Raw genomic sequence first — 12,003 nt, 5'->3', positions numbered from 1 at the left:
TATGAATAATACAAGTATTTAAAAAAAAAATATTTTGAAGAACAATTTTATTGTTAGATATTCATTCAGAGAAAGATATTTCATAATAAGTTATCAGAAAGCAGTGTTTTGTGGTCCTTGAAAACATAGCCGGATTCTGTTTCTACTGCACACTCTGTCTAGCTTGGTTTCTGTTTGTCAAGGGAGAAAAACAGTCAAATTCATGGTACATAATTTTAATACAAATTTAATTAGCAGAAGGCAACTTACTTGAAACCTTCTCCTTTACTGTGAACCCACACCATGAACTCCTTTTTCAGCAGGTCATTGAAGGTGCGGTAATCTGGATGATCAGCCAAAATTGGTCTGTAGAAATGAACATCAAAGGCTTTCTGTACTTTTAATGTATTAAAATAAATCTGCTGCTTTTATTTCCTAAAACTTACTCGCTCTTCTTCTCTCTCTGATTGAGCAGAAAGTTAACAAAGTTCTTCTGAACCATGGAGTCCATGATTTTACTGATGTCACTCGCAATGGTTGATTCAGCATAACGACGGCTCAGCTTTTGGATGTCATTGATTGAGCTATTCATGACATTATAAAATGAAATGAATTTGAGTCTTATCTTTGTGACACATGAATGAATGAAAATAACCCTTTTTGAAAATGATTTGGACATGTTACAGTAAATGATTTTTGCTTACCTGCTGTCAACAGGTTGGCATCCTGCACCTGCTGGCAATGCACTGGCCAAGCATATAAAAACTGCCACAAATACAGCAGTGTTCATTTTTCTCTTCGGTTTCCTTCAAAACAAATCATTAGTCTGATAACAATTGAGTAACGAAACAGCTGAATTAAATTGTCTTTAGTTCCTGACCTGTGATGGTTCTGGTATCTGTGCTGGTTTACACTAATACAACTCTACTCTACAGCTTTACAGTGGATCGATCTGTCTTTTATACAATGTGAGGGACATTTCCACCAGAAACAAAAACTTACTTCCACATCATTAAAACAATTAATAGGAGTGATTACGAAGGGTGATACACTGAGAAAAATACTGATAAGCCTGTTTCTGCTTATAATCACAGTTTAAATGTTTGTTCAGCAAAAATAAGATCCTTGGAACGGCAATATATATCTAGGAGTCCATTAGATTTTTAAGGTAAATATATTTTGGTTGAAAATGTAAGGTTAATGTGTGTGTGATGTAAGTAAATGTATACAAAGATAAAATGTGTCAGCCTAGGAAAAGTAAACACATTATATATTCCAAAACCTATCTGTGTACTCGTAGATCCATGCTTGCACTGATTTAAAAGTGGTGCTGAATATATTTAATGAAATGGATTTGTTGTAGTTGGATTCATGGTTTAAAAAATCATTCTGACAAAATAAATGATATAAAAACAAATTACAAATAAACAAATAACACAATTCACAAACAACACACAGCATTAAAATACATCATTTTAATTGAGCAAGCATTTAAAGAAGTTCTGACCACAGATATTTAGTATTTAAAATGCATGTGGGATTTTGACTCTTTTTTTTATTTAGCCTTTCCTAATCCAGACTAAATCGTTTTGCTGTTCTATGGCATTCCTTTTAAAATGAAGAACTTTATAGCAAAAACAAAAGTATAAATCCTTTATACAATTATTTTGTGTGGTTATCACCACTGTACACTGTGAGATCACATGATTTAGATAAAATAGTTAAAATATATTTAATGAAAACAAATCTAAAAAATGCCGTTTTGTTTATTTCTAACTTTTATTTTGAAATCTGTAACTTCCGGTGTCAGTATAAACATAACACATTTTAGCGTAAAATGTATCAGGGGCTGGTCAAGACAGTTATATTTAGTAATTTCAGAAAGATATCAAATATTAAGCAGGTGCACGTTTGGAAAGCATGCAATTATTAAAATATCCGTGTCAGAGGGAACGCCGATAAGTAAGTTACTTCGTAGACATAATGGAGGCATCCTCAGACTTCTTTTTGCCGGCATTGTTTTTTACGTTGCTTGCAATTATTGTAGCAGCAGTTATCACAGGAAAAAACAAATCTCGTGCGCTATCAAAGTGCACGCATCAGACCACTACTGTTGTAAATGACAGAGACACTGGAGAAGAATCGCACAACAATGAAACAAACTGCAATGCAACGCATCATCCAGAGACGGCGCATCAATCTAATGCAAATAAACCCAAAGATGAATCTATACAATCGGTAAGGGTTAATTGTGCTTTTAAAGAGGTTCTTCACCCAAAAACGACAATTATGGCATAATTTACTCACCTTCGAGTTGTTCCAAATCTGTATACATTTCTTTGTACTGATGAACATAAGGAAATATATTTGGAAGAATGCTTATAACCAGATAGCTATTTTGCCCCCATTGACTACCATAGTAGGAAAGAATACAATGGTTGTCAAAAGTGCCCCAGAACTTCTGTCCTACATTCTTCAAAATATCTTCTTTTGTGTTAACCAGAACAAAAAAAGGATAAAGTCATTTTTCCTACTGGGAGTCCATTTCTCTGTGTTCATCAGAACAAATACATTTATACAGATTTGGATCAACTCGAAGGTGAGTAAATGATGACAGAATGTTAATATTTGTGTGAAATATCCCTTTAATGTGCACTATGGAACGGACATTTTATTTTCATTTTATATTAAGCGTGTTTGTAATTGAAATGCAGCCAGGCAGGCTCATTTATGTTTCTTGTGCTGTTTATTTGTTTAACTCTTTGTTTACATTTCTATGCTTACATTGCACAACACCTGTCTATGTGTGCTCTAACACACTTGCCTTTTATTCATTAATATATATATATGTTTATTTATTAATTTATCGATGTTTCTAATTTATGTTTCTTTACTTAGGATTCTAGCCCAGATCATGATGAAGTCTGCAGGTCAGACTGTACAGATTGCAGAAGCGGCAGCAGATGGGAGGAGCAGGATGCTCTGACGGATTATACTCTGTCCCCTGGTATTATAATAATAAGCTTTTATTTGTTTTGCTTAAGGCTGTTCCCACAGGTGGATGAAATAACTTTTTGGATTTGTGTTTCATATATGTGGTATCCAACTACTTACCTCTGGATTTTCAAAAACAGAAAAATATATTTTTTAATAACTTAATAGTTTTTTGTGTGTTACCTTAATACATCTACATTTAGTCATTTAGCAGAGGCTTTTATCCAAAGCGACTTCAGGGAGCAATACAGTGATATGTCATACAGGAGCAATAATACATTAGGTGCTGATTCCAAGTTACTAGTTTCAACAAAAGCTAGAACAATACCTGTTGAGAGATAGAGTTCTTTTTCTTTTCTCTCTCTCATTTGTCTGTCAGGTATTCACAAGAGATGAGTTTTAAGTAGATTTTTTAATGTTGTGAGAGATGTGGTTGACCAGACTGAGTTAAGCCCATTCCACATTGAGTCTAAAATGTAGATATTTTTGTCACTCATAAAAAATTTGCATCCGTCAAGTTTTTTTGAGTGGCCTTTTTAAACAATTCAGAGACACCATACAAAAAACGAGAGCCAAATACGAAAAAACGCATATGAAAATATCGGACTGTATGTGCAAAGACCTTTTATGAAGAATGTAGAACAACTTAAAATTCAAAAAGTTGCATTAAGTTTATTTGCATGGTGCACATATTTTTTATACAGTACTCAGAATTGTGCATTAATCATTATTTGTTGTCTGTTGTTTTTTGACTTAATGCAGATGAAGTGCAGTGGTCTATGCAAATTGCCGCTGTGCTTCTTAAACCTCGTACCTCCATATTTTTGCAATAAATCCTTATTATCAGTCATCCTTTCACTAGGTTTTGCAAATATCTAACCAATGAAAAGTAGTATTAAAAAGTGCTTGTCAACTTGACAACACAGTATAAAACCATTTAAAAAGTATGATATTTTTTCTATTTCCTGTATCAACAAATTTGGACAAGATTTAGAAGGACAGGGACGATATGCTACAACTGTTGGCTCACGCTGACCTTAGTTTGAGTCTTAATCCCACATCTCCCTCTCAAACTGTACTTTCCCTTTAACAGTATCATAAAATGAAGACAAAATACTTTTCTAATTGGATGAGCTGTTTTGTGACTTGGAACGTTGAGATGTATATGGTGAAAAATGTAAAGTGATATCAAACATTTACTTCAGAATTCACCATATTTTGAAGTTTTTAATAGATGTGTTTTATGTATTACTTTATTCACTTCTATGCATGATCTTTATCCAGTGTCACACTATTTTTTTGTCAACAATTACTGTTTACTAAAGTTTACCTTTGTTAATGTGTTTTCCCTGAAGATAGTTTCAACTTTGATCTCTTTGTTGTAGTAATTTCCTGATATTAAACACATGTTCTAGATACGTTATCTTTATGGTCTTGCATCGGACGACAGATGCCTTTGTGTATTGTTTAATTCATTTCACTACTGCTAATGCTACTACTAATGCTATTGATATATCTGATAGATTATAATGTCTTGTAATTCATCCACAATGGTAGCGTAGTGTGTCATCTGTGTGATGATATAATAAATGAGGAAAGTTTATTATCAAAATATTCATCGTTGCGTTTAGATGCTCATATTTACTTGTTTAGACAAAACAAAGGCAGCATCCAACATAATTTTGAATATAAAAATAAATGAATATAATCTATAACTAATAAATTAAATAAATAGAAAATAAGGAAGAATAATAAGTGTAAGAAAATAAGAAATTAAATACAACACAAAATGTATGTCTGCACTCGGCCTGCACAATTACATCATCTTCAGAAGTTACGCAAGCAAACACCGAGCAAGAGAAGTGTAAAAAATGTAAATTATTTCCCAGATTGCATGTTTATAAGTCATAAAACCGGTTAACTTGATAATAAATATTTCCTATCTTTTTTTAGCTCGAACTATGACACAATTACAAACATTCTACTTCACTAATAGCTGTAAATCTTTTGTTTTGTAATAGATGCTGAAGAGAAGCCCTTGAAGTACAAGGCTGGCATGCTGAGGGCCAGTCAGCTTGAAAAGATGATGACCAAAGAAGAACTGGAGGAAGAGCAGAGGTATTTTTCTCACTGAAATTTATTGTAATTACTTGTCAACCCCTTATTTATCTAGCCTTACTGGATAGCCATTTCACATAGGTAAACACAAAAAAATATTTGCTGAAATCTTTGCTGAAGTGTTTACTTGCATGTACCTTTTCATATATAAAGCACCAAATTACCTGCTGAATGGTAAAAAAAGGTTCCATGGTTTCTCTTGACAACAATTTTACTTTACTAAAGTCATTTTAGTCAGTTTTTTAACTCTGAAAAGATGAATCCCTTATTATGGACAGTATGGTTAATGAGACATAATAGGAATTCACACCCTTGTTTACATTATAATTTTTTATACTTGGATTAAATAGGATCAACCCTTCTTGAACTTTTACAACCCTTCTTGAACTTTGTTAGAATGCATGCTTGTATCCAGGTTAACATGTTGACTAGATGTCTGATAGTGGTAGTTACTTTGTTTTCTATTTAGTTTTTTGCTTGGTCATTTTGCTTAAATGAGACATTATGTCAGTTTTTAAAAAAACTAGATTTGGAAAACAATTTATTCAGCCTTTCACATATGCTGTGTTAAAAATCTGGTGAAAATTAACTTTCATAAAAAATTTGACCTTTAACTCCACGCAAACAGCCAATCCATGACAAAGAGCTTTAGTGTTCCTAAATAAATATGATCAAATTGCACCATTTACTGTTTGCTAATAGGGTTTAATTAAATTCCAAAACAATAAACCACTTTTATTTGTACTTGAGTATTGTAAAATATATATATTTCTGGTTTGTATTTAAATATGGTACGGCAGTTTGGTTGATGATTTGATCAAGTAAACATTCGTATTTTCTTTAGCAGGGAAGAGTTTCCAGTCACGCAAATGATTAAGACAGACTAAACAAATATTTGAAAAGGTGTGCTTGCGATGGTTTAATTGAAAGACAAAATCCATTGTTCCCTGAAACCCGGATGAGTATGTCATACCTGTTTTTTAAATCCACTGAAACATTAAAGGTACAGTTGTAATAATTTAGCAGTGAAATATAAAAAAAACTTTTGAGTACTTTCAATATCTCAAATGTGTACCGCTACTTCTAAATTTTGAGAAAATCGCCATTCTAAACCGTGACACAGAGCTGTGCAGTTGCCCGTCAATGGCGTCATATCCGCATTACCCTTTGTTACCGCCTTTACTGACGTAGAAACCGCATGACAACAGTGTCGTGGACAAATGTGGAAGTAGTGTCTAGCATATATAGTGTCGTATAGTGTCGTATGTAGCACGTATAGTGTCGGGCAAGCCACTAGCTTGTTTCCAGCAGTCCATTATCTTTGTGCCACAATTATACGCAACGTTTATAAAGCTTTATTACTAAACCTCGTCCGCTAACATGATTTCTCGTTCCTGTCTGATCGATGGCCATCAGCGGTGGAGTTGAAGACAAATGATCCCATCATTCCACAGTTCCAAAGTACATCATTGTTGTTGTTTCGATAGTACGCCCTATTGCGGCATTTTTCTACAAACTGTAGCTTTAATCACCACAAAATACACTTTCTAAATAGACAACAAAGTGCTATGCAAATGAAGTAAATTCTATAGTTTCATACATTTTTCAAATGCATAGTATTATTTGTAATGTTGTTTTTATGTTTAGAACATGTAGATTTTTATTTCAATGAGTGAGTAGATGAATGAGCTTTTTCATTACAGGGTTCAGCGAGATCAGCTAGCTGCCATTTTCCAACTACTCCGAGACAAACAAGAGACATTTGGTGATGTGACAGAGAGCGATTTGGAAGAACAGCTTAAACTCTACTCTTTTTAAGTCTGTTTTTTCAGACTTTTTCTGTCTGTCTATTATATACATTATGTATTATTGTAGCGAATCTGAATACTATTAGGATATACTTTACTATTCATTGCTGTACAATGTACTTACATAATGTATAATATGTCTATTTAGGAATCTCAAACCTAAAGTACCTACAAGTAGATGGGTATTTGCTTTTTTTTTTAGAAATTATTTAATTATAATTTAAGGATTATTTTCTCCATGTAGTTTGACTTAATGAGTTATGAATAAAATATTTGTAATCTTTTATCTGTTTTGCGTATGCTCGTGCATTCTTTTGGCAGAAGCAGGTTGAGTTGTCATGTCACATTAATGGGCGGGCTACAGCCCAAAAATAAACAATTGATGATGCAACATTTTCAATATGCAGATGACAGTTGAACATTGGTGTTAAAACGCAGCGAGATCTTTCTTTGCACATGACCTGGTAAGAGCAGTCATAAAATATGCAGAACATTCTGATTCTGTGTAGTATCTGTGTGACTTGTTGCATTCTGCTCTATGGAGTTATTTGGATAAATCTCTCTAAACATGGAAATGGGTAAGTCTAATAATGTTACTGAAAATTTGAACATGTCCTGCGTTGTCTTGCACTGAATTGTATATTTTATTGATTATTTGTTTTGATAAATACATTTCTTGCTTTTCGTTTCTTTGTTATTTTTAAAGATTCAAAAGAAGAGTATTGGATTTCAAATTTCTTGGGAAAGAAGCCCTCAACCATACAGATGATCAAGCACTAATTATCAAAATCAGCATCACTCCCACTTTAAGTTTATCGTCATCTGGAAGTCTCTATAATGCTGAAAACCTGTCTGCTAAACGTGAAGACAACATGACACCTATACCAATCCTTTACAAGGCGAATTTCACAAAATTACCAGTGTGGGACTTTGAAGATGTTTATTTACAAGACCACAATGCAAGAAAACCAGTAAGTTGTTTGTTCTATTCAGACATCACAGTGCCATTTATTTTTTATAGACTGTTTCTTCTTAACAGCAAAAACAAACTTTACTGTGCATACGCACTTTTACAACACGTACACAAACAATAGAGTGCCTATAGATTATTTCTGACAACAATAAAAAAAAACCCGAAAAGAACTGTTACATGGTTAAACTTCCCTCTCCAGTATTTTAAATTCAGACTGCCATACCAAGCTCAACCACTAAATGTTAATGTATCACAATTTATTTAAATGCGCCCGAACCACAGGACCCATTTAACTTTTTTTAAAACGACTCATTCACAGACCTGTTCTAAGTCACTACGAAACACAGAGGACCTCACGTTCAAGGAAGCTTTTCTTCCAGACATTCAACTATGGCTGTCCAGAGGTCAACTCAACATAACAGAATGGAATAGATTAGCACACTTCAACAATCCCTTTGGCTTCATGGAGTACACATATGATGGTGACATTTACAGATAAGTTCTGGCTTGGGTCCTGTTTGTTTGTGCATATTAATGATTTTTTGCTTCTTGTTGAAGAGATAAAACCAGCAGCTGATTTAATACCAAAACCAAAGTCTTCAATTTTACTGCCTGTGCCTGAAAGTGCAAAGGATGGTTGTATCCGCTGTGCTGTCGTGGGCTCTGGTGGCATTCTCAATAACTCAAAAATGGGCAAAGAAATCGACTCTCATGATTATGTGTTTCGGTAAGCAGAAATGTTTGTGGGTGTGGACAAGATCCTCGACTTAGAAGGATGAGAATGAATTTGTTTCAAAAGAAACAGCTGAAAGGACAGCATAATGATGGCTGTTTGATTTAAATTGTTGTTCATATTAATAATGGATTCCAGCAGTTTTCATCCTAATGTTATTTACTCATTAACATAGGGTAAATAGAGCTCCTACGCAAGGTTATGAGGAAGATGTTGGAAATAAAACGTCGGTCTACGTGCACACAGCTTTTTCTTTACATAGCTCCCTTCGGCCCAAAAGTTTGGGCCTTCACAGTATTCTACAAAATGAGGTCAGTATATATTTTATTGTAGGCTGTATTTGCAGTGTGAAAGCTGCAGTCCTGTAATAACATGGCTGAATTTGTTTGCACAAACTGCCTAGTGAAATTTTATTAAAATCACTAACATGTTTGATCAAGATAGGTATCTTTGTTTAACATAAACTCTAATATTGCCCAGGGTGTCAAATATGTCATGATCCCTGAGGGCCTGAGGGACTTCCAGTGGCTCCAGGGCCTTCTTCAGGGAAAAGAGGCCACAGGGTACTTTAAAGGTGTAAGGTACGGTACCAAGCTCTGTTTCTAGCAGATAATGCAAATACTGTAAGTGAATCATACACTTTTTTTGCACATAGCACTGGTGCGACAGAGGTCAAAGAGTTTTAGCACAAGTATAAACCGCTGTTCTCATCATTTAAAAAAAATATGCAAATACAGTTCATCACATGAACAAATTAGTGACAAACGACCTTATATGGCCTCAGTGCGCTGCCACATTGATTATTGTCACACACAAACAAGTACAAAGACGACAAACCCAGTTCACACAAACACGCAGCTTTGTCCAATCCTCATATTCTTAGCACAGACCAATTCATTTTTTCCAAGTTACTTGTCCAGTTGGGCAAGTAAAATTATCTCTCACTTGTCATAACAAAAAATGTTGTATGCTCCCGGACAAATGTAGGCTACCATTGTGCGTGTGACAACTTTTGTCTTTGCACGGTCTTTGACAGTGCGCTTTTCATATGTCACACCCCTTTAATCAACACATGTTTATATTGGCAAAGCATTGGCTTCATTTTTCACATGTGCTGATGCCGATAGTTCAATCGTAAGCATTTACGTTCATGTATATGTGATCTTCAGATGTAGCTACATTATTTTCCCATTCATGCATGTGTGCTGGTCCCTTGGCCGATGACACCGACTTGTTTTTGACATGCAACCAGTTTATGTATTTAATGCAATCCAAGGAGCAAAATGTGATGACATTGATGTTTGTGCCAATTTTCAAGATTTTTTTGAGTAAGTAATGGCCTTGACGATTGAAGAAATGGTATTTGTTATGCTATTTGTTAACAATAAGTTTATATATATGTTAACATGAAATAACAACAATACTTGTAAAGCATTTATTAATATTAATTCACGTTGATTTCAGCATTTACTAATACATTATTAAAATCAAACGCTGTCACTGTTAACGTTAGTCAATGCACCGAGAGCTAACATGAATAACTGTATTGACATGACCTAACATTAACAAGGATTAATAAATGCTGAAAAACGTAATTGTTAATTGTTAGCTAATGCATTTAATAAGGTTTACTAATAGCACTTTATTTTAAAGTGTTACCCAATAAATAGAAATAATAATTGGTTAAAAAACAATATGGCTCTGCACCTACATTGTAAGGCCTTGGGGACTAAATATTATTTAATAAGTAAATGGTAATTGTATTAATTAAAGCTATGCGTTTGATGTTTTATAAAAACATTTGTAGGCCATTGAAATACTTCAACGGACATTTAGATGAGAACAGATTCTTCGTTCTTCATCCGGATTTTCTTCGATATATTCGCAACAGGTAACATCTTTATGCTTACACTTAGAAATGTGTCTAATCAGAACGAATAAAGACATTTCAAATACTGTGTACCGCTTATCAGCATGTGAGTGTCATTTCTCTTATTGCCATGTTTTATATTTCCAATATAAAGATTCATGCTATCGAAACAAACTCAGAGCAAACACTGGTGGATTTATAGACCAACCAATGGAGCATTTGCATTGTTCTTGGCTCTGCACACATGTGATATTGTAAGTATTATATAAATATATATCTGTTATTTTAGCGTCTGGAGTAGTACTTGACATGTAATTTTCTTAACCTTAGGTCAATGCTTATGGATATATTACAGAGGATCATCATAAGTACTCCAACTATTACTTTGATAAGTTAAAAACTCGTGTCATTTTCTATATTAACCATGACTATGGTTTGGAGATAAAGACCTGGAAGAAACTACAAGACGCTGGAATCATTGGACTCTACCAAACACAGAAAAATTCAAGCACATCAAACAAATAAATCTCCTTCCTATTGATGATCTTTGGGGTGCATGAAACTATTGCTTTGGTACAAAAAAAAAACCACACACACTCTTAATCGCTCTCAATAAGTGTTGTTCCGGCTTTGTAAAAGCGATCTCGGTATAAGCATTATTGCCTCCTATTGACAGACCACTTTATTGTTTTCTTTATGTTCTCTGTAAGTCGCTTTGGATAAAAGAGTCTGCTAAATGACTAAATGTGAATGTACAGAAGATTGTGTCTTGCTCGCTAATGGGCAAATTTTGTCATGTAGAACTATTCTGATAAACAGAATTCAACAAGTGAAATGCTGCTTGTGAAAGTCGTACCATCACACCATGATACTCAATTCCTTATCTGTTGTTTTTGTACTTCAATTTTATACTATTTTATAAGAAAAAAAGGTGATGTTGATAAAGTCAGTGTGCTGAATATATGAAACAACTTGAGATTTTGTTTACAGATTTCAAACTAAGATGAATTGTTTTATATTTTGCATTTCTCTTTAGAAAAGAATGTTGCTTGAGTACCAATATATTCACACACAGAACACATGGTATTTATGTTTGAGTGAGTTTATGGTTCTGTGGATCACAGAAATGTGTATTCATACAGGTAAAAACACACAAAACTTCAGGCTTATCTGCACAGGGAAACCAGCTGGTTTTCTTAAATTTGTGTTTATTGTTAGTGGTTCTTAGGACATTACAAGAAAAAAACATCTGTGAAACTCTGAACAAACATATTCATGTGACCTCTGTTATGCATATTGCCATTCGTGGCATGTTTATTTTTTCTGTTACATGTTAAAACAAATCATGTGTATGTCATTGTTGGTGTTAATATATGTGTTATTATATGTGTTATTTTAACAATTACATAAAATCTCAATAAAAATAAGCTGTTTTTTGCGTGCAAGGCAATCCACATCAATTAAAAAAACAATTTATATAGTTATAAATAAAGTATAATACAGGATTAATGTGTCAGATTGAATTATG

The 12,003-nt window shown here is 33.7% G+C and overlaps 2 protein-coding genes across 5 annotated transcripts; both read left to right on the top strand.

Moving 5' to 3' along the window:
• Nucleotides 1-1,772: 1,772 nt before the first annotated feature.
• mxra7 (matrix-remodelling associated 7) lies at nucleotides 1,773-7,292 on the top strand. 2 transcript variants are annotated; one of them, XM_079476849.1, is made up of 5 exons: nucleotides 1,773-2,217; nucleotides 2,483-2,578; nucleotides 2,878-2,986; nucleotides 4,995-5,091; nucleotides 6,795-7,183. In XM_079476849.1, exons 1-5 carry the CDS (start codon nucleotides 1,963-1,965, stop codon nucleotides 6,907-6,909), a joined length of 672 nt encoding a protein of 223 aa, XP_079332975.1. In that variant the 5' UTR covers nucleotides 1,773-1,962; the 3' UTR covers nucleotides 6,910-7,183. The 2 variants fall into 2 exon arrangements, with proteins under 2 accessions (XP_079332975.1, XP_079332976.1); XM_079476850.1 differs by lacking the exon at nucleotides 2,483-2,578 and having other exon boundaries at nucleotides 6,795-7,292.
• st6galnac1.1 (ST6 (alpha-N-acetyl-neuraminyl-2,3-beta-galactosyl-1,3)-N-acetylgalactosaminide alpha-2,6-sialyltransferase 1, tandem duplicate 1) lies at nucleotides 7,288-11,989 on the top strand. Of its 3 annotated transcripts, none has more exons than XM_079476847.1 (9): nucleotides 7,288-7,363; nucleotides 7,606-7,870; nucleotides 8,192-8,354; nucleotides 8,431-8,599; nucleotides 8,781-8,916; nucleotides 9,086-9,186; nucleotides 10,413-10,496; nucleotides 10,630-10,729; nucleotides 10,806-11,982. In XM_079476847.1, exons 2-9 carry the CDS (start codon nucleotides 7,772-7,774, stop codon nucleotides 10,998-11,000), a joined length of 1,047 nt encoding a protein of 348 aa, XP_079332973.1. In that variant the 5' UTR covers nucleotides 7,288-7,363; nucleotides 7,606-7,771; the 3' UTR covers nucleotides 11,001-11,982. The 3 variants fall into 3 exon arrangements, with proteins under 3 accessions (XP_079332973.1, XP_079332972.1, XP_079332974.1); XM_079476846.1 differs by having other exon boundaries at nucleotides 7,303-7,477; nucleotides 10,806-11,989; XM_079476848.1 differs by lacking the exons at nucleotides 10,413-10,496; nucleotides 10,630-10,729; nucleotides 10,806-11,982 and adding an exon at nucleotides 9,775-9,939 and having other exon boundaries at nucleotides 7,303-7,477.
• The last annotated feature ends 14 nt before the right edge of the window (nucleotides 11,990-12,003 follow it).

Source organism: Barbatula barbatula (genome assembly GCF_947034865.1).
Source record: "Barbatula barbatula genome assembly, chromosome: 16".
Taxonomy (NCBI): domain Eukaryota; kingdom Metazoa; phylum Chordata; class Actinopteri; order Cypriniformes; family Nemacheilidae; genus Barbatula; species Barbatula barbatula.
Note: the sequence above shows the minus strand (reverse complement) of the source record. Positions and strands in the feature narration are given on the sequence as shown.

Coding starts and splice junctions, on each gene's coding strand:
- st6galnac1.1 (XM_079476846.1), top strand. CDS start 7,383: ATGCAGAACATTCTGATTCTGTGTAGTATCTGTGTGACTTGTTGCATT. Junction 7,871..8,191: donor ACCACAATGCAAGAAAACCA/GTAAGTTGTTTG, acceptor ACTCATTCACAG/ACCTGTTCTAAGTCACTACG. Junction 8,355..8,430: donor CATGGAGTACACATATGATG/GTGACATTTACA, acceptor TTCTTGTTGAAG/AGATAAAACCAGCAGCTGAT.
- mxra7 (XM_079476849.1), top strand. CDS start 1,963: ATGGAGGCATCCTCAGACTTCTTTTTGCCGGCATTGTTTTTTACGTTG. Junction 2,218..2,482: donor AAGATGAATCTATACAATCG/GTAAGGGTTAAT, acceptor TGTGTTAACCAG/AACAAAAAAAGGATAAAGTC. Junction 2,987..4,994: donor GGATTATACTCTGTCCCCTG/GTATTATAATAA, acceptor GTTTTGTAATAG/ATGCTGAAGAGAAGCCCTTG.